At 42.4% G+C, this 19,245-nt stretch overlaps 1 protein-coding gene across 1 annotated transcript in view; it reads left to right on the top strand.

The window, feature by feature from the left end:
• The window catches only part of LOC145402131 (nucleolar complex protein 4 homolog), a 146,311-nt gene that overhangs the window by 81,777 nt on the left and 45,289 nt on the right, over positions 1 to 19,245 (top strand). The window contains exon 5 of the mRNA XM_080274248.1: positions 2,153 to 2,257. Coding sequence (XP_080130374.1) covers positions 2,153 to 2,257 — 105 coding nt within the window. The remainder of the gene's footprint in view (positions 1 to 2,152; positions 2,258 to 19,245) is intronic.

Genomic DNA, 19,245 nt, shown 5'->3' with positions numbered 1-19,245 from the left:
GATTTTGGGTTATGTGGCCCCTTACCCCCCAAAGTAGCCCCATTGATTTTAGGTTATGTGGCCCTTGACCCCCTACATAGCCCCATTGATCTATCTGTCTATCTGTAACTGGATGCCATAATCCCTTAAGGGGTGGTGGCCGTTTGACTTTGAGTTAGTTGTTTTACATCTCAAAGGCTTTCGATGAAGTCTGGCACAAATCTTTAATTTCCAAACTGCCCTTTTACAGTTTCTCTTCTTCATCTGTAGCATTTTTTCTGATCATTTTATACCTGCTGTTGTAGACAGTCACCGCTCTTCTCCTAGAGCAGTTAATAATGGTGTTCCTTAGGGCTTTGTCCTATAACCAGCTCTTTTTTATTCATCAATGGCCTTATAAGCTGTACATCTAACCCAATCCACTCATACGCTGATGACTCCACCCTTCACCATTCCATACGCTTCCTGCAGTGTCCATCTCAGCAGTTACTTCAGCAAACAAGGGATGAGGCTATGGCACACCTATTGTCTGATGTGGCTCATATCTCTGATTGGGGTAAAAGTAATCTTGTTGTTATTTATGCATCAAAAACTCAGTTCTCACATCTATCAGACCAACAAAATCTTCCACAGGAGAATCCTCAAATTTTTAATGATATCCAGTTCAATCCTACCTCATCTTTAAACATACTTGAGGTTTCATTTTCTTAGTATTTGTCTTGGAAAGATTATATTACCCCTCTTGTAAAATCTGCTTCCAAGACATTAAGTGTGCTAAGTCAGCTCCATGCTTTCTTTACCCCTGCACAGTGGCTGACTCTATACACGGGTTTTATTTGCCCATGTAGAGTACAACTCTCACGTGTGAGGAGGCTCCGTATATGTAACTCTTCTCAGCAGGGTGGAGTCAAAGGCTCTTCATGTCATTAACTCTCCTTCTCTTACTGGCTCCCTTCAGTCTCTGTCTCTTCGCTGCAGTGTTGCATCTTTATCTCATTTCTATCATGTCTCCAGTGGTCACTGCTCCTTCGAATTGTCAACTTGCATCCTTCCACTATTATGGCGGGCGTGTAGCACCCATCTAGCAACGAACTCTCATTCCTTTTCTGTCCAAGTCTCTAATGCAAGAGTTAACTGTTATTCCCAGTCCTACATGTATGCAATAGGTCATCACTGGAACTGTCTCCCTCTGTCTGTATTTCCTACTGCTTAGGATCTCCAGTCCTTCAAATCCGATGTGTCCAGGCATCCCAAAAGTACCAGATCTTGAATTTGACTCTCTGTTATCTTGTTTTTGTTTTTTCTTGGAGGGAACTTTTTGTGGGCTCCAGGCCCATGGTTCCTTCTTCCTTGCATTAGGGGGGGAAAAAAATGCCAGCCCACTTGCTGACACATAGGGAACACATATGGGTTGGTTATGTGGCTATCACCCAGTGTTTTAAATGGTTTCCTTGCTTACAGGAAACCATTAAGCTTGTCACTCACTGAAAAGCCACCTAAAAAGGAAAAAAAGAGTAATAAGAAGTGACAAGAAAGATGGAAGAAATAGAAAGAGAGGAGGGGAGACACAGAAAAAGAATGATAATGGTGAAGGAAGAACTTAGTCACTCTTCCGCTATTCATCTGGGACAACACACTAATATATAATTGCAATTATCGGATCACTAACTAAACCCACTCCTATATCTCATGAGGCCTTGAACATTTCAGTATTCAACCCAGACACACCTGCCACCTTCCCTAGCTGCATCCTGCCTGTTGTTCTGCTCACAGTAGCAACAGCAATCAAAGGTCAAGGGTCAGACACTGGATCCACTGACTCCAAACCTTCACAGTTCCAGTCAAACTCCCCGTTCCGCAGATAGTTATAATGCATGCTTCAGGCTTCTTTTATATTCTCACTGTGCACTACTACCTTTCCTTCATCACATAACATACTGCTTATCATTGATATCCCTGTTTTCCCTCTTGATGTGATTTATCTCCTTAAGTACCATATTCTTCCTTGTAAGCACTACAGTATTTAGGTTATCCAGTAAAAGTCTCTGAGACTCAGAGTCAGATGATAATGGTGATGATAGATGATGGTGATTATTGTGATGATGATTACAGTTATGATGATGATGATGAATGATGGTGATGATGAATGATGATGATGATGATGATGTTACAGAAACTGATATCAGTACTGGTGGTGGATGATGTGGACAACCAACACCTCATCAGTCTCCTCTCTGAATACCTCCAGTGTCAGGACTTCATGTTCTTCACACTTTTGGTAAGTCTGCTTTACTTGCTTTTGTCACCCACTTAAACACTAAATCCACTAGACCACCAAGCACCCATTAGTTGGTTATATTCTATTTCTGGTGGTATTTATATTACTGTGTTCACAGATTGTCGCCCAGTGGTCTAGTGGATTAAGATGCTCCAGTTAGATGGAACCCATAAGGATATAAATGTGAGAGGTGGTTTTGGTTTAGTGCTTATATATATACCTCTATTTAACGATGTAATTGGTTAGGTAAAACCGTATCGTTGGGTGGGGTATCGTATATCGGGGTACTTTTAACATGTAAAGCAATGTGGAGTGTTTACCAATCTTGGGTTTCCACCCAAACCAAGCCCAGAACCCACCCAGATGAGTCCAAAAACAAGTTTAAAGCCAGTCTAAATGGCCTAACAGCAAGGAAGCTAACCTAAGCATAACACCTGTAAATAACTCACTAACACCAACAAATAAAATCTGAAAATTGTCAAATATAAGTCTGGAAAAACTCATGCTTAGTAAACTGTACTCCAAAATGACGGTGTTCACCCCACCTATGGCAAAAATATATTAATCTAAGTCTAAAAACAGTTTATAAATCAACCTAAACACACAGTTTAGACAAATATAAAAATAGGTAAAAATAGTCAAAACCCAATGTTAAACCGGGGTTTGGCCATCATTAGGCAGGGTATGGTGGTATTTCTACCCCCATCTTTAAGCCGGGGTATCGCATCTAGGGGTATTGTATATCGAGGTATTCTGTCTATTTATCTATTGCCAGACGCCTCAGTCCCGTTTGGGGTGGCCACAAACAAATCGCCTCCAAGTCGCCCTGTCCCCCGCCATTTCACTCCCCTGCTCCCAACTCACACCCCCCTCTCTCATATACCTCGAGGTATTACTGTATCTATATAAATACACCAAGCCATCTTTTTTCTAACTGATTGTTATTCAGCAGTTTGTTGTTTCAACATTTACAAATCTACACCCTTTTTTGTTGTTCTGCATGGCTATCCCTGCCATTTCAACAATCAAAATGCTGCCAGACAGACTGGCTGAGCTGCCTCAGTGACACTCCTTTGCCTTGTCCTGCTGATCGGTTGCTTTTTTTGTCTGTCTGCATTACTATTTGACCATGTGGAATACTACAGCACCACCATGGCTCCACCCAAGTCCCTTACTACTACACCTGTCAAGCGTAGTCATGTGCCCAGCGACCTGAGTGAGTGTTTACGTAAGTACGTAAGTGTGTGGCCTTCATATTTAATTTGTGGTGTGTGTGTGTGTGTGTGTGTGTGTGTGTGTGTGTGTGTGTGTGTGAGAGAGAGAGAGAGAGAGAGAGAGTATTCTGATGTAGTACACTATGTACAGTGGTGGTCATAAATAATCACCCATCCTCTGGTACCCCATGCCTCAGGCTGCTTCTTTATGAATGGCAAGTCACGGTGGAATAAGAGGGGCTGAGAGAGAAGGGAAGGTGGGTGGGGGGGATGAGCACTGGTGCTGGGGTGCAGTGAGGGAGAGGAAGGAGGGTAGGTAGGGGAGGGAAAATGATATGCGAAGTAGTGGTTACATTATTTGTTTGTTTTCTTTTGTTGAGGGCATGATATAAGTAGTTTATATTCAGTAGATAATACAGCATTACACCTTGTATAGCGGCGTCAAATAACAAGCTTTAAAGTGGTGATATAAAGGGCTGGCTTATGAGAGAAATATACTGATGTGACATATCAAACATTAGTGTGGAGCAAGATATTTGTGTTTAGGCTTATCCGTGTATTCTGACTTTGGAAGCAGAATTTAATCTAGATGGCTTTGACTTCCATAATGTTTGTGTACGAAATGTGCTGTACCTTTACATGTAATTAATTTGGAACTAAATATCGTAAGCAACCTTTGACATGACACAGTAAATATGATCATCCTCTTGGTATACACTCTATACAGTCACCATTATATCAACTATTTTATGGCATCTTCGTATGAAAAGGCTACTCAAGATTATTGTGCATCAAAGGTAAATAAATCTGATGTCTTTGCACGTGTGTGGATATAATATGACATCTCTAATAATCTGTAGCATGGACTCCGTGCTGGTATAGGTTTGAATGGCCGTCCAATGACCCCAACACCCTCTAATCACCTGGGAATGATATTTTCATCCAACAAAAAACAGCTAGTTACAAATTGGTGAACAAGGCAATTGTGTGTTGTGCTGGAAACATCTGGCTCTGCATTAATGTTTGCTCTGTCACGTCAGTGTGTTTCTCTCACTAGCCAGCCCTTGATATCACCCATCTAAAGCCTGTTATATGACGCAGCTATACTAGGTTTAGAATAAAATCAACGTCAGCACTCACAATTTGACCATCCCCCATCAATCTTACCCAGGATCTACCGCTTCTAAAAAGTCAGCACTACCTTCTTCCTTTTTCCTGGTGAAGAGGCCATCATCACACACCCCAGGAAGAGGCATGTAAGGAATAGCAAGGCCTGAAGCAAGTAGGGAACAACCACAAAAACCACCACTTGCGCTGCCCTGACAGCTGTCCAAGATGAGCTGTTTACTATTCAATCACCACACAGGAACTGTGACTGAGCGAGGGGGTCTGTATCGGATGCTGGGTAAACTACCCAGCTAGATATGGTGGCTCCACTGGGCTATTCCAGCTCAGCTGGACATGAAAATGTTTGCACGGCCATAATTACCTCCCAGACGCAAGCATTTTGTCCGGATATTGTGGAAATATGTACAAGTAATAGTTTCAAACAGCCAGATCACAGCATCCGGGTAATGGTCATCTGGATACTAGAGGGATTACTATCTCCAGTAATCCCACGATTATCTGTCATAATAGAGCCAAAGGCATGACCGGATATGGTCATTGTCTGGATGTGGAGCAATATCCTCTGCTGTACCCATTCCCTACCTATACCCATGCCCAACCTGTATGTACAGTACCCATCCTAATTCTGGCAATGTTCTGCTGTCTTTTGGCTATTTTTAGACATCAAAACACACATTGCAATATGCAATGTAATCCAAAACACTAAGAAAACAATCCATAAACAACAAAAAACAAAAAAACAAAACTATGCAAAACCTTATCAATATGTACAGTACCCCGCCTAATTTTGGCAGTGTTCTACGGCCTTTCGGATGTTTTTAGACATCAACACACACATTGCAATATTCAAGCTAATCCTAAATACTAAGAAAACGTTGGATAAAAAAAAAACTTGTTATGATAAGTTGTTTTGGCAGGGTAGGATAGATGGATATGGGGGTGTGGATGTGTTGGTTAGGGAGAAATGGTTGGAATGTGTCTTGAATGTAATGTGAGTAAGTGAAAGGATAATAGTAGTGAAAATTTTGTTCAGTAGGATGGTGTTTACAATTGTATTGGCATGTGCTCCACAGGCAGGCCTGGATGAGGTAGAGAAGGATAGATTTTGGAATGACTTAATATGTGTAGTAAGTGGTATAGGGGATGTTGAAATTGTAGTACAGTATTACGGGGAGATTTAAATGGTAATGTAGGTGAAGCAGCACAAGGAAATGAAGGAGTACATGAGTGATGTACAGTGAGCAACAATAGTCGTGTCGTGAAATTTGGCGAAAACATAAACTGACGGGCTAAACATCTGGTGCGTTTCGCTGTCTGTCATACGGACAGTGCATAATGTTTCATGAGTTACAATTAATCTTCGGACAAAACCGCGACACGACTGCTGGCGCTCACTGTACATGTGGTACAAGAAATGAGGAAGGGGAAAGGATACTCGAGTTTGGGGAAACTATGAACACGATTGTGTGCAACACACATTTTAGGAAATGAGAGAGTAGGATGATTATGTACAAGTCTGGAGGAAATAGCAGCCAGATAGACTATTTCCTGGTCAGAAGGGCTGATAGGAGGTTAGAGAGAGATGCTAAAGTTACAGGGAGTGAGGAGTGTGTGCAACAACACAAATTATTGATATGTGACATGGTGCTTAACCTGCGCCGTCCCGGCGACGTGAATTAACGCGGCAACATTGCAAGGTCCCTAATTGGCACAATTTTCAATTTTCGCGAGTGATTTTTGGCACGTACACACGGGACACCTTCCTCTATTCCTCTACAAGATGCCAAGCAGGAACAATGCCTTACACCGCATAACCTCTCCCCCTTCCCCTGCACACCATTGTCTCGACAATTCACCTGTTACCAGTGACCTGGCCAATAAAGACATTCAGGGCCAGAGTGATTCCCCAATCGATGACAATGTGGAGGACAAAGTTTAGAGGAAGAAACAGTCAGAAATGATGATCAGGTAATGTGGGAAAAAAAAAAGGTCATGAATGGTGATGAGTTAGTGAGTGAAACAGTGCTTATAATGCCTATATTACTGTTTGAAAACCAATATACTCTTGTACTACATATAAATTCGTACCAAGTAAATAAATAAATACTGTTTATGAGTGGATAAAATAGTTACCCTCCCATAGAACTCGTTTTCTTTGGTGCCAGCCTGTTAGAAAACCCAGTCAGGTAAGGAAGTACTCGCACCTAAATCCAGTATTTTAAACCTCAGGTGAGCGATTTCTCTATGAATTTTCGATGTTTGAGCCAAAAAAAGAAAAAGGTCCAAAAACGTCAGGATGGGGCGGGTTAATGAACAATTAATGAAAAAGAGGATCTATGTGCCTAGGAGGAAAATATAGAAGTTGAAAAACCAAGCAGTAAGGGATGCCTTCTATAGCGAGATGAGGAGAGTGGTGGCTGAACAGGGAGATGTGGACAGAAGTGTTAATGAACAGTACAGAGCCCTCAACACCAGGCTCTTCAGGGTTACTGATTCGATTTGTGAATGGACAATTAACTTGGCGGTGGGACGAGGGTGTAGAAGCTGCAGTTAAAGAGAAATGAAGGCTTGTCTGGGAATGGAAGAAGGGTGGTAACAAAGAGGAATACTTGGCTGCCAAGTGCAGGGCAAGAAAAGAGGCATACAGGGCAACTCTGAGTCACAGAGACTTTTACTTGGTATCCTAAATTGTGTGGAAGGGAAGAATATGATTTTTAAGGTGGCGAATCAGATGGAGAGGGAGAATAGGGATATCATAGGTGTGCAGTGTGTGAAGAATGATGAAGGAAGGGTTGTGCTGAGTAGTGGGGATATTAAATACCCTTGGAGAGAGCATTACATCCAGTTGTTAAATGAGGAGTTGACTAGGTTAGGGAAGGTTTGGAGCCAGCAGATCCTGTGTTTGGCCCTTGGCCTTTGATTGACACTGCTAGTGTGAGCAGGGCAATAAGGAGGATGCAGGTGGGGAAGGCAGCAGGTATGTCTGGGTTGACTGCTGAAATGTGGAAAGCCTCAGGAGATATAGGAGTGAGGTTAGTGACTGACCTGGCAAATACAATTATATATGAGTGTGTTGTCCCAGATGATTGGCTGAAGAGTGTAATTGTAAATGTGTACAAGGGGAAGGGTGATGCCCAGGAAAATGGAAATTATAGAAGCATGAAGCTTTTAGACCAGATAATGAAGGTAGTGGAGAGAGTTCTGTAAGGTATGATTAGAGAAAGAGTGAATATTGATGATATGCAGTTTGGGTTTATGCCAGGCAAAGGGACCACTGATGCCATATTCATTGTTTGGCAGCTTCAGAAAAAATATATAGAAAAGAAAAGGGAAGGCCTGGGGGGGGCTAGGTTTACGATGGAAGAATTGAGCGGTAGGATGGGACTGGAGTGTATTGGTGCTGTGAGGAGGAGAGGTAGATTGAGGTGGTTTGGGCATGTGGAGAGGATGGGGGACGATAATTGGGTGCAGAAAGTGAGAAGCATTAATTTGGGGGATGGGGTTGCGAGGGGTAGACCGAAAAAGACCTGGGATGAGGTCATTAAGTGTGACCTCATGGTTAAGGGACTGAACAGGGAGGCTGCCATAGATTGGGCAGCATGGAGAGCTGCCATTAGGTGACCAAGGCCTTCAAAAACAAAACGAAATTATGTGTGTGTGTGTGTGTGTGTGTGTGTGTGTGTGTGTGTGTGTGTGTATTTACCTAGTTGTGATGTACAGGACATGAGCTACGCTCGTGGGGTCCTATCGCTGTTTCTCAGTAAGTCAAATTTTGCTTTAAACTCATTTAAGTTTCTAGACTGGACGATCTCTTTGTCCAGGCTATTCCACAGGTCTTTGCATCTATAAGGAAAACTATATTTCTTGATATCCTTCAAGCAGCTTGGCTTCTTCAGTTTCATTCCGTGCCCTGTTGTTACTCTCTTATCCCATACAAACAGATCTTCTCTATCAATTTTATCTACTCCCATCATGGTCCTGAACACTGCAATCATGTTGCCCCTCTTTCTCCTTTCCTCTAAGGAAGGCAATTCCAGCTTTTCCAGCCTCTCTCTCTATGACAGATCTGCCAGACTGGGGACCAACTTGGTTGCTGTTCTTTATATTTTCTCAATCTTGTTTATATCTTTCTTTTTGTGTGGGGACCACACTACTGCTGCATACTCTAACCTGGGGTGGATCATGGTCACTATCAATTTTTTCATCATCTCCTCATCCATGTAATGAAATGCTAATTTATGTTAGTCAAGAGTTTATACATCTCTCTAACTGTCTTGTTAATATGTTTTTCAGGTGACAAAATATCATGGACCAGCACTCCCAAATCTTTCTCTTCTCTCGCTTTTGTGATTGGTTCATTACCCGTCAGATAATTCAGTGATCTTTTACCCATTTCCAATATTTTACATTTCTTTGCGTTGAATTTCATTTTCCACTTCCGGCTTCAATCATGTATCCTGTCCAGATCCTCCTGCAGCATTTTACATTCCTCCTCATCCTCTACCTTCCTTAAAATCTTTGCATCATCAGCAAACAGACTTGCATAACTGTTCACTCCATCTGCCATATCATTTATGTAAATCAGGATCATTACTGATGCCAACACTGAGCCCTGTGGGACTCCACTTGTTACTTCCCTTCATCCAGACATCCTGTTCTTTGTTACTGTCCTCATTTGTCTGTCTCTCAAAAAGTCTCTCATCCATTCCAGGAGTTTTCCCTTCAGTCCTCCTATATGCTCTAGTTTCCACATTAGTCCCCTATGGGGTACTTGGTCAAAGGCCTTCTCCAAATCTAAATACACACAGTCCACCCAACCGTCTCCTGTAGCACATCAATCGCTCTTAAGTAAAAGCTCAACAGGTTGGAAACACATTACCCTCCACTTCTGAATCCAAACTGACTTTCACTCAAAATATTCATCTCTTCCAGAATTTTATCCATCTATCTTTCAGGATTCTCTCGCACAATTTTGCGACCATGCTGGTTAGTGACACTGGTCTATAATTCAGGGGCTCCTCCTTGTTTCCTCCTTTATAAATTGGTACTGCATTTGCCCTCTTCCAATCTTGAGGCACTTTCTCCTCTTCCAGAGAACACACAATTAAACTGTGAATCTTATCTGCTAGTTGTTTTCTGCATTCCTTCAGTACCTAGTTAGAGATTCCATCTGGTCCTGGGGCATTCCTTACATCTTGAGTTTGCAGTAGTTTAGACACTTCCTGTACTTCCACTTTTATATCTTTTATCACTACATTTCTAGTCACTCCCTCCTCTTCCACAAACTCCTTTTCATTAGTGAAAACCGATTGGAAACATTTGTTCATTGTTTCAGCTTGCATTGCCGCATCTTTATAGACCTCTCCTTCTACTTTCAGTTTGGTGATTCCTTCCTTTTGTTTCAATTTGCCATTGACAAATCTATAAAATAGTTTGGGTTCATCCTTACATTAGTCTATTATACCTTTTTCAAAGTTCCTTTCTTCCTCTCTACGTATTCTTGTATATTCATTTCTAGTTCTTTTATATTCTTCTTTTGTTCTGTTATTACCTCTCTTTCTCCACTTGTTCCATGCTGTGTCACTCTCTTTTTTTGCTTTCATACACCTTCTGTTAAACCACTCCTTTTTCCTGTTTTCTTTCCCCCCTTACTCTTGGTACATATTTTTCCACTCCCAAATTATAGAGGTCTAGAGAGATATCCCACTTCCTCTGTATCTCTCTTGTTTCTCTGAATTTTCACCAATCTGCATTTTCAAAAAATTTTCTCGGTCCTGTAAAGTTTGATTTCCCAAAGTTGTATCTTCCCTGCCTATAAAGCTCATCTCTTGGCACCGCGTTCCGTATTACCATCTGGAACTCAGTGACCACATGATCACTTTTTCTTGTAGGACACAGATATTTCAAAGACTCGGTTACATCGGGTTCTTTGGTTAGCAGTAAATCTAATCTTGCTGGTGTGTCCTGTCCTCGTAATCGTGTCTGTTCTTTGACCCATTGCGTCATCACATTATTCATTGTTATATTTAGCAATATATTGCCCCATGAATCATCACTGCCTCCTGAGTCCCATTCCTCCCAAGTTCACCTCTTTACAGTTAAAGTCCCCCATTAGAATTATATTGTTGCTTTTCTCAGTCACTTTCTGTAAATTGGTGGCCATGTCTGACAACATCTCCTGATATTCATCATCATTCCCTACTCTTGTCTTACGGGGAACATACACTACTGCCATATCTCTCTTTTGCCATTCTCTCCAGTTTCTAGTTTCATATTTATCACTTCAGCCCTACCCTCTCCCACATCCACAGTATCTATATTTATGTTGCTCTTCACCGCTATCATCAAACCTCCTGTTTTTTCTTTTCTGTCTCTTCTCCATAGTTTGTATTTACCATCTCCCATATGGACATCAATACCTTCTCTTAACTTGGTCTCTACAAAGCACATAACATCAGGTTCATATACCCCCAAGAAATCGTTGATTTCTAACCTTGCCGAAATTAAACTAACATTAGTGTGTGTGTGTGTGTGTGTTGATTTCTAACCTTGCTGATATAAACCATCGACATTAGTATGTGTGTGTGTGTGTGTACAGTCACCCCAAAAAGTATCGCGCAGGTAGGGTACGATGATATCCAAAATTATCATTGTAGCCCGTGAATTCTCTGTAAGATTTATCTGTAATCCTTTTCTTGTACCTATAATAACAATACAGACTAGAAAATGTCACAAACATCCGTGAGAGAGCAAGTTTATCTGCATGGGGAAAAAATCGCTGTTAAGTTTCCAGCAGCCATCGTCGGGTGTTTTAAATTGCTTTGTGTTAAGTGTGCACCAATACTTTTTGGTGTGAGTGTACATATATTTATATATATATATATATATATATATATATATATATATTTAGAATGGTGTTAGTGAATAGTGATGAGATGCAGTTTGTGTTTATACCAGACAGTGGGACCACTAATGTCGTATTCATTGCCTGACAGCTTCAGGAAAAATATATAGGAAAGAAAGGGAGTATGTACTTTGTTTTTGTTGATTTGGAGAAGGCCTTTGACAGAGTCTCTAGGGAAGTGGTGAAGTGGGCAATGAGAAAGCTTGGGATCAAGGAGTGGCTGGTTTGAGTGGTTATTGCCCTATATGAGGGTGCATGTGCTCAGGTGAGAGTGAATGGAGATTTGATTGACGAGTTTTCCATGAATATTGGCATACTTCAGGGGTCAGTCTTGAGCCCCCTATTGTATATATTGTTTATCATGATGGTTGAAACCCTTTCATCTGACTTCAGAAATGGACTCTCATTGGAGATGTATTCTGATGACTTGGTGTTGATTGCAGAGAATGAAAGGGAGGCAGAGGAATGATGTAGGAAGTGGAAAAATGGTATGGGGTACAATGGCTTGAGAGTAAATGGAGGTAAAACAAAAGTGATGGTATTTAGGGCTGGTGGCAGTACTGTCAAAGGAAAGGAAGAGTGGCAGGGCATGGGAAGTATGGTAATTCCATCTAGTGCAGTATTTGTGATAAAGTGGGTGCATAAGAGATGTAGTGTTATTAGATGTAGACAGTGAGATAATGCTTATTTCAAGTGTGTCAGTGAGAGCATGTGGAGATTGCTAGATGTAAAAGGGTTGATCGTACTGATGAGTATCTTGAGTTTTGTTTCTTGGGAGACTTGTTATGTGCTGGAGATGGGGCTGTAGCCAGCTTTGTGGCTAGAATGAGGAGGGTTGAGAAGAAGTTCAGGGAGCTGTTGCCTCCCGTGACTTTGATAGAGCTCTTCCTCCATGCTAAGGGATCATTCTGTGTTGTATGTGTTAGGAGTGTAATGCTGTTTAGTAATGAGACTTGGGCAATGAAGGAAGAGGCTATATATTGGCTCAGACTTAAATAACAGCGATTAGGTGGATGTGTTGTGCATCCTTGGATGTGAGGCCTGGTAAGGCTAGGTTTACGATGAAGGAGTTGAGAGGAAGGGTGGGACTGGAGTGTATTGGTGTTGTGATTAGGAAGGGTAGATTGAGATGGTTTGGGCATATGGAGAGGATTGGGCATGACAGTTGGATGCAGAAAATCATAAGTGTAAACATCGGGGGTAGGGTTACAAGAGGCAGACTGAAAAGGACCTGAAACGAGGTAATGAACTGTGACTTCAGAGATAAGGGACTGCAACAGGAGGCTGCCAGAGATCGAGCAGCATTGAGAGCCACCACAAGGGGATCAGTGCCGACGCATGCAAGCATGTTGGTGCCTTTATTAACGAAACAAAACTATATATATACGGGTGGTCCCCTGCTCTCATCTTGAATGTCAGGACCAACTTCCCTAGCCCTGGGCTCCTACACTCCTCATGGGGCAAAACAGGATTGGAAGATGGATGGTCCACTACTTGCAAACAGGTTACATTCTGAGAAACTGCTCACAAGTAGATTTTTTCATAAGTTGAAAATGCATTTAATACACCTAAAATCATTGACACAAAGCCTGTTTTATAATAAAATGCTGAATATCGCATGTAATTTACTGAATATTGTACTGCAAGTACAGATGCTATCTGTCTATCTATTGCTAGATGCCTTAATCCCGTAAGGGATGGCCACAAACAAATCGCCTCCATGTCCCTCTGTCCCCTGCCATTTCATTGCCCTGCTCCCAGCTTACACCCCCCTCTCCCATATACCTCTCCACTCCATCCCTCCATCTCATCTTTGGCCTGCCCCTCCCTCTCCGCCCCTTCACCTCACTCACATACACTCTCGTCATCAGTCTGTCACTCTCCATCCTCTCCACATGGCCAGACCACCTCAGTGTGTTTTTCCCAACGCTTCCTATCCCGTCCACATCCACACCACAACGCTCCTTCACTTCCTCATTTGTCAGTCTGTTTCTCCATGTGACTCCACATGCTCTTCTCGGATAACCCATTTCCACAGCTCTCACTCTTGACTTGTGTCACTTCAACAAGGTCCAAGCATCACTTCCATACATTAGAGTTGGTATACTCTGTCATGTAGTAGCTTTTTCACTTCCATGCTCACTTCCCTGTTTCTTATTTCTGCATTGAAGGAACCAGCAACTTCCTTGTTGTACCCTTTCAATCACTTCACCCTCTGAACTTCCATCCTTACTCATCACACTACCCAAGTACTTAAACGCACTCACATATTCCATTTTCTCCTCATCCAACCTCACTGTACATTCACTGACTTCACCTCTCTCAAACACCATAACTTTGTTTTTCCCTGCATTCACCTTTAGAGTCCATTTCTTACATACTCTCCCAAACTCATTCACCAAGCCTTGCAGCTCCCCTTCGTCTTGACTTAACAACAAAGCATCATCTGCAAACAACAGTACAGGTAGTTTCCAAACACTGCCCTCTCTCACTAGGGCCACTCCAACATCCACTGCCTTACCTTGTATTTCTTTTATAACCCCATCCATATACAGACTGAACAACCATGGAGACATGTCACATCCCTGTTTCAATCCAACTTTCAGATAGAAAAATTCACTCAGTTCACTATCCACACACACTGCAGCCTTAGCACTCTTATACATACTCCTCACAGCATTCAACAACTTCCCATTTACTCCATAAAATCTTATACTTTCCACAATCCTTGTCTGTCCACCCTGTCATATGTTTCGTTCTTAGTTTCATTCTTAAAGGCTCCAACATGCTTGCATCCGTTGGCCTTGGTCACCTAATTGCGGTTCTCCATGCTGCACGATCCATTGCAGCCTCCCTATTCAGTCCCTTAACCCTGAGGTCACACTTAATGACCTTGTCCCATGCCTTTCTCGGTCTACCCCTCACAACCCCACCTCCAATATTAACACTTCTCACCTTCCTCACCCAATTATCATCCCCCATCCTCTCCACATGTTCAAACCATCTCAATCAACGTCTCCTTATCACAACACCAATACACTCCAGTCTCATCCTACCTCTCAACTCTTCCATCATAAAGCCAGCCCCCTCAGACCTTGCACACAGGGATGCACTACACATCCACTTAATCATTGTCATTTCTGTACGTCTGAGCCGGCGAATATCCTCCTCCTTTACTGCCCAGGTTTCACTACCGTACAGCATTACATTCCTAACACATGCTGCATACAAAGACCCCTTAGCACATATGGAGAATCCTTTCAGTGTCAGGAGAGGCAAGAGCTCCTTGAACTTCTTCCAACCACTTCTCACCCTAGCCACAGAGCTAGCTCCAGCCCCACCTTCAGCACACAACATGTCTCCGAAATAACAAAACTCTTCCACACACTCAAGAGATTCACCAGCAAGTTCAATCCTTTCACCCCTGACAATCTCCACCTTCTCTCCCCGACACGCCGTACACATAAAATGGGCATTATCTCGCAGTCTACCTCTGATACCATTACATCTCTTGTGCACCCATTTCTCATAAACACCACACAAGATAGAATTACTTCCCACACCCTTGTGGCAAACTGCACATGGCCACTGTCCCTTGTCTTTGACAGTACCGCCACCAACCCTAGATATCATCACTTTTGTGTTATCTGCATTTACCCTTAAGCCCTTGTGCCCCATACCATCTCTTCACTTCCTAAACCTTTCCTCTGCCTCCCTTTTGTTCTCTGCAATCAACACCAAATCATCTGCATACAACATCTCCCTTGGGAGTCCGTTTCTAAAGTCACGTGAGAGGGCTTCAGGTACCATGATAAACAACATGGGACTCAAAACTGACCCCTGATGCACACCAACATTCACGGAAAGCTCATCACTCAAATCTCCATTCACTCTTACCTGGGTGTGAGCACCCACATTCATAGCCATAACCACCCTAACCAGCCACTCCTCCAAGCCAAGCTTTCTCATTGCCCACTTCACCACCTCTCTAGGGACTCTGTCAAAGGCCTTTTCCAGATCAACAAAAACAAAATACAGATCCCTTTTTTTACCAATATATTTTTCCTGAAGCTGTTGAACAATGAATATGGCATCAGTGGTCCCCCTACCTGGCATAAACCCAAACTGCATCTCATTAATATTCACTCTTTCTCTAATCATACCTTCTAAAACTCTCTCCATTACCTTCATTATCTGATCTAAAAGCTTTATACCTCTATAATTTCCTCTTTCCAAGGCATCACCCTTCCCTTTATACACATTTACAATTACACTCTTCAGCCAGTCGTCTGGGACAACAGACTCATAAATAGTGATATTTATCTGGTCAGTGACTAACCACACCCCCTGCATCTCCTGAGGCCTTCAACATTTCGGCAGTCAACCCAGACACACCTGCTGCCTTCCCCACCTTCATCCAGCCTATTGCCTCACTCACTGTAGCAGCATCAATCAAAGGCCAAGGGTCAAACACTGGATCTGCTGACTCCAAACCTTCTCTGTACCAGTCAAACTCCTCATTCAACAACCGGCTATAATGCTCTCTCCATGCATCTTTAATATCCTCACTGCTCACCACTACCCTTCTTTCATCATGCTTCACACACTGCTCACCTGTAATATCCTGATTATCCCTCTTCATCTGATTTGCCACCTTAAATATCATATTTTTCCTTTCTCCATAATTTAGGTTATAAGGTAAAAGTCTTTGTGACTCAGACTTCGCCCTGTATACCTCTTTTCTAGCCCTACGCTTGGCAGCCAAGTATTCCTCCTTGCTACCACCCTTCTTCCATTCCCGGAAAACCCTTCTTTTCTCCTTAACTGCAGCTTCTACACTCTCATCCCACCACCAGGTTACTTTATGTCTTGGTGGTCCTCTTGTCCAACCACATGTTACATCAGTAACTCTCAAGAGATTGTTCTTGAGGGCTCAGTACTGTTCATTAACGCCTGTGTCTACAGCTCCCTTTTCAGCCACCACTCTCCTCATCTCGCTATAGAAGGCATCCCTTACTACTTGGTTTTTCAGCTTCCATATTTTCCTCCTAGGCACATAAGTCCTCTTTTTCATCACTTGTTCTTCAAGCACTATATCACAAATCAGTAGTTTGTGCTGCTGCACACACTCTTCACTTCCTATAACTTTAACATCCCTCACTAACCTCGTATCAGCCCTCCTAACCAGAAAATAATCAATCTGACTGGTATTTCCCCCAGACTCGTACGTAATTAACCTACTGTCTCTTTTCCTAAAATATGTGTTGCACACAATCATGTCCGTTGCCTCCCCAAACTCGAGTATCCTTTCTCCTTCCGCATTCCTTATACCATACGCACATCCCCCATGTACTCCTTCATAACCTTGTGCTGCTTCACCTACATGACCATTTAAGTCCCCTCCCAAAACCACTATCTCATCATCCAGCTTACCATCTACTACATGTATTAAATCATCCCAAAATCTATCTTTCTTTGCCTCATCCAATCCTGCCTTTGGAGCATATGCCGATATAATTGTAGCTATCTTTTTTACCGAATAGAATTTTCACTACCAATATCCTATTGCTTACTTTCATAACATTCATAACATATTCCACCCATTTTTCCGCAATCATCACACCAACACCCCCATGAATCTGCATACAAATCTTTCCCTTCTTAGAAACTTTTCCACTAAAGATCTAAGAATGAATATCTGATCTACACAACCTTTTTCCATCCTGAAACCTCCCTGTACTTCTCCAACTAATTCCTTACTTATTTCCCTAACTCTGTCAATAAGTATCCTACCATATACTTTTCCTATTAGACTAAGAAGACAAATGTCCCTGTGAGTACCACATACTTCTCTTTCCCTTTTTCCTTTGTACAGGGGAATAATTATACTTGACTTCCAATCCTAAAGGACTCTATCTTCCTCCCAGACCAATCTGCACATCTCCCCCATGCTTCAACATTTCACCACACACTCCATCAATTCCTGGGGCTTTCCCTATTTTAACTTTCTTCATCACTTCCACAACTTCCATTCTACTGATTTCTTCCTCTCTTCTCACATCCCTTCGTCTCCCAGCCATTCCTCAGCCACTTATACTCTCAGTACTTTCATTTTTTATGTTCAAAAATTCGTTAAAGGGTTCTTTCCATCTGCTCACTTCTTCTTCCTTCCCCACAAGTAATATGCCATTTTTATCTTTCACTCCCCTACTAACTTCTTTGGGACCCTGTCTAACATTTTACCTCTTTCCAGAAAAATTTCTTTCATTCCCTCCACTTTATATGCAAATTCCTTCCAAATTCCTCATCCACTTTCTTCTTACTACTCTTACTAATATTTTTGCCTCTCTCTTCCTCTCTACATACAACTTTCTCTTCCGTCTCTCAACTTCTTCCACGCCTCTGTTTCTCATCCACTCATTATATGCTTTCATCTTGTGTGTCACAGCCTGTCTCACCTCTTCATTCCATTATACTGTTCCCTGCACCCCCTTTCATCTTCTCTTTGCCCCACACACCACCTCACAGGCTGCACAGATTTCTTCTGTGAATATCTTGCACACACCTTCCACGTCCCCCATCTGCTCCAATTTATATTTACCTAATCGCTTCTCCACTTCCCTCTTAAATTCTGCCCTTTTTCCATCCTCATGTAACCTTTCCACCCTCCATGTATGAGCTATTTCCTCCTGTCCTTCCCTTCTTCTATTTCTCCATTTCGTTTGGACACTGATTCTGAACCACTCCTCCAACCTCTGTATACTCTTGCATCCATTACACACCTTCTCATCCTTTTATCCACATATAGCCTGCATAATCAGTCATTGCCTTCCATTCATTCAGTTCACCACCCACCCTTCTCATCACTTCCCATGTATACTTGTGGATCATTTTGTGCCTGAATAGGGTATTAGCTATCACTAACCCCCTCCCGGCACGAATGTCCGCTAAAGCACTAACACTCTCATCCATCTCTGCAGGCGCACCCCACTCAGCAGGTACTCCATCCATCTTGACATTCCCTACTTTTCCATTCATATATCCAATCAAAAACACTCTCTCACTCCTTTCAGACTTTTCCATGCACACTTCCACATTTGTCCAGAACTCATCTCTCACTCTGCTTGCACAGTCTTGCTTTGGCACATACACGCACACAATCGCCCACATTTGTAGTCCAACTTTCAATCTTACCCATACAATCCTTGAGCCAATTGAACCATACTCTCTTATATTCTCCTTCCATCTGTTACTCACAACAATACACACTCCTTCTTTTGCCCTCTCATTCTCACCTACTCCAGCGCATATACTGTACCTCTGTACTCCCATTCTCTCACACTCTCACCTCTCCATTTAGTTTCAGTTATTCCACATACATCCACTTTCGCACCCACAAGCACCTGGACAATCTCTCTCTTTCCCCTCATCATTAGCACCCCTTACATTCCATGTAGCTATCCATACCATGTCCTTTGTTCGGTCCTTAGTCGTCACCATTTGGTCAGTCGTGGTCCGAGGCTTCTTGTTTGTATTTTTAGTTAGTTGTTTTCCGGGGAGGGGCACTAACCCTCTGCCAAACCACTTGTTGTCACGTAGGGAACACGTGTTGGTTGGTTATAAGGTTACCACCCAGCACTGTAAATGCTTTCTTGGTTTACAGGAAAACATTTGGCATGCCACTCAGTGTAGAGTTACCCTAAAAACAGAGCAACACTAGACTAAGTGGGTGGATAATGGGT

Source organism: Coenobita brevimanus, chromosome 57 (assembly GCF_032717465.1).
Source record: "Coenobita brevimanus isolate Jiangsu-jjx chromosome 57, ASM3271746v2, whole genome shotgun sequence".
Lineage (NCBI taxonomy): Eukaryota > Metazoa > Arthropoda > Malacostraca > Decapoda > Coenobitidae > Coenobita > Coenobita brevimanus.
This window is presented reverse-complemented; position numbering and strand designations above follow the sequence as displayed.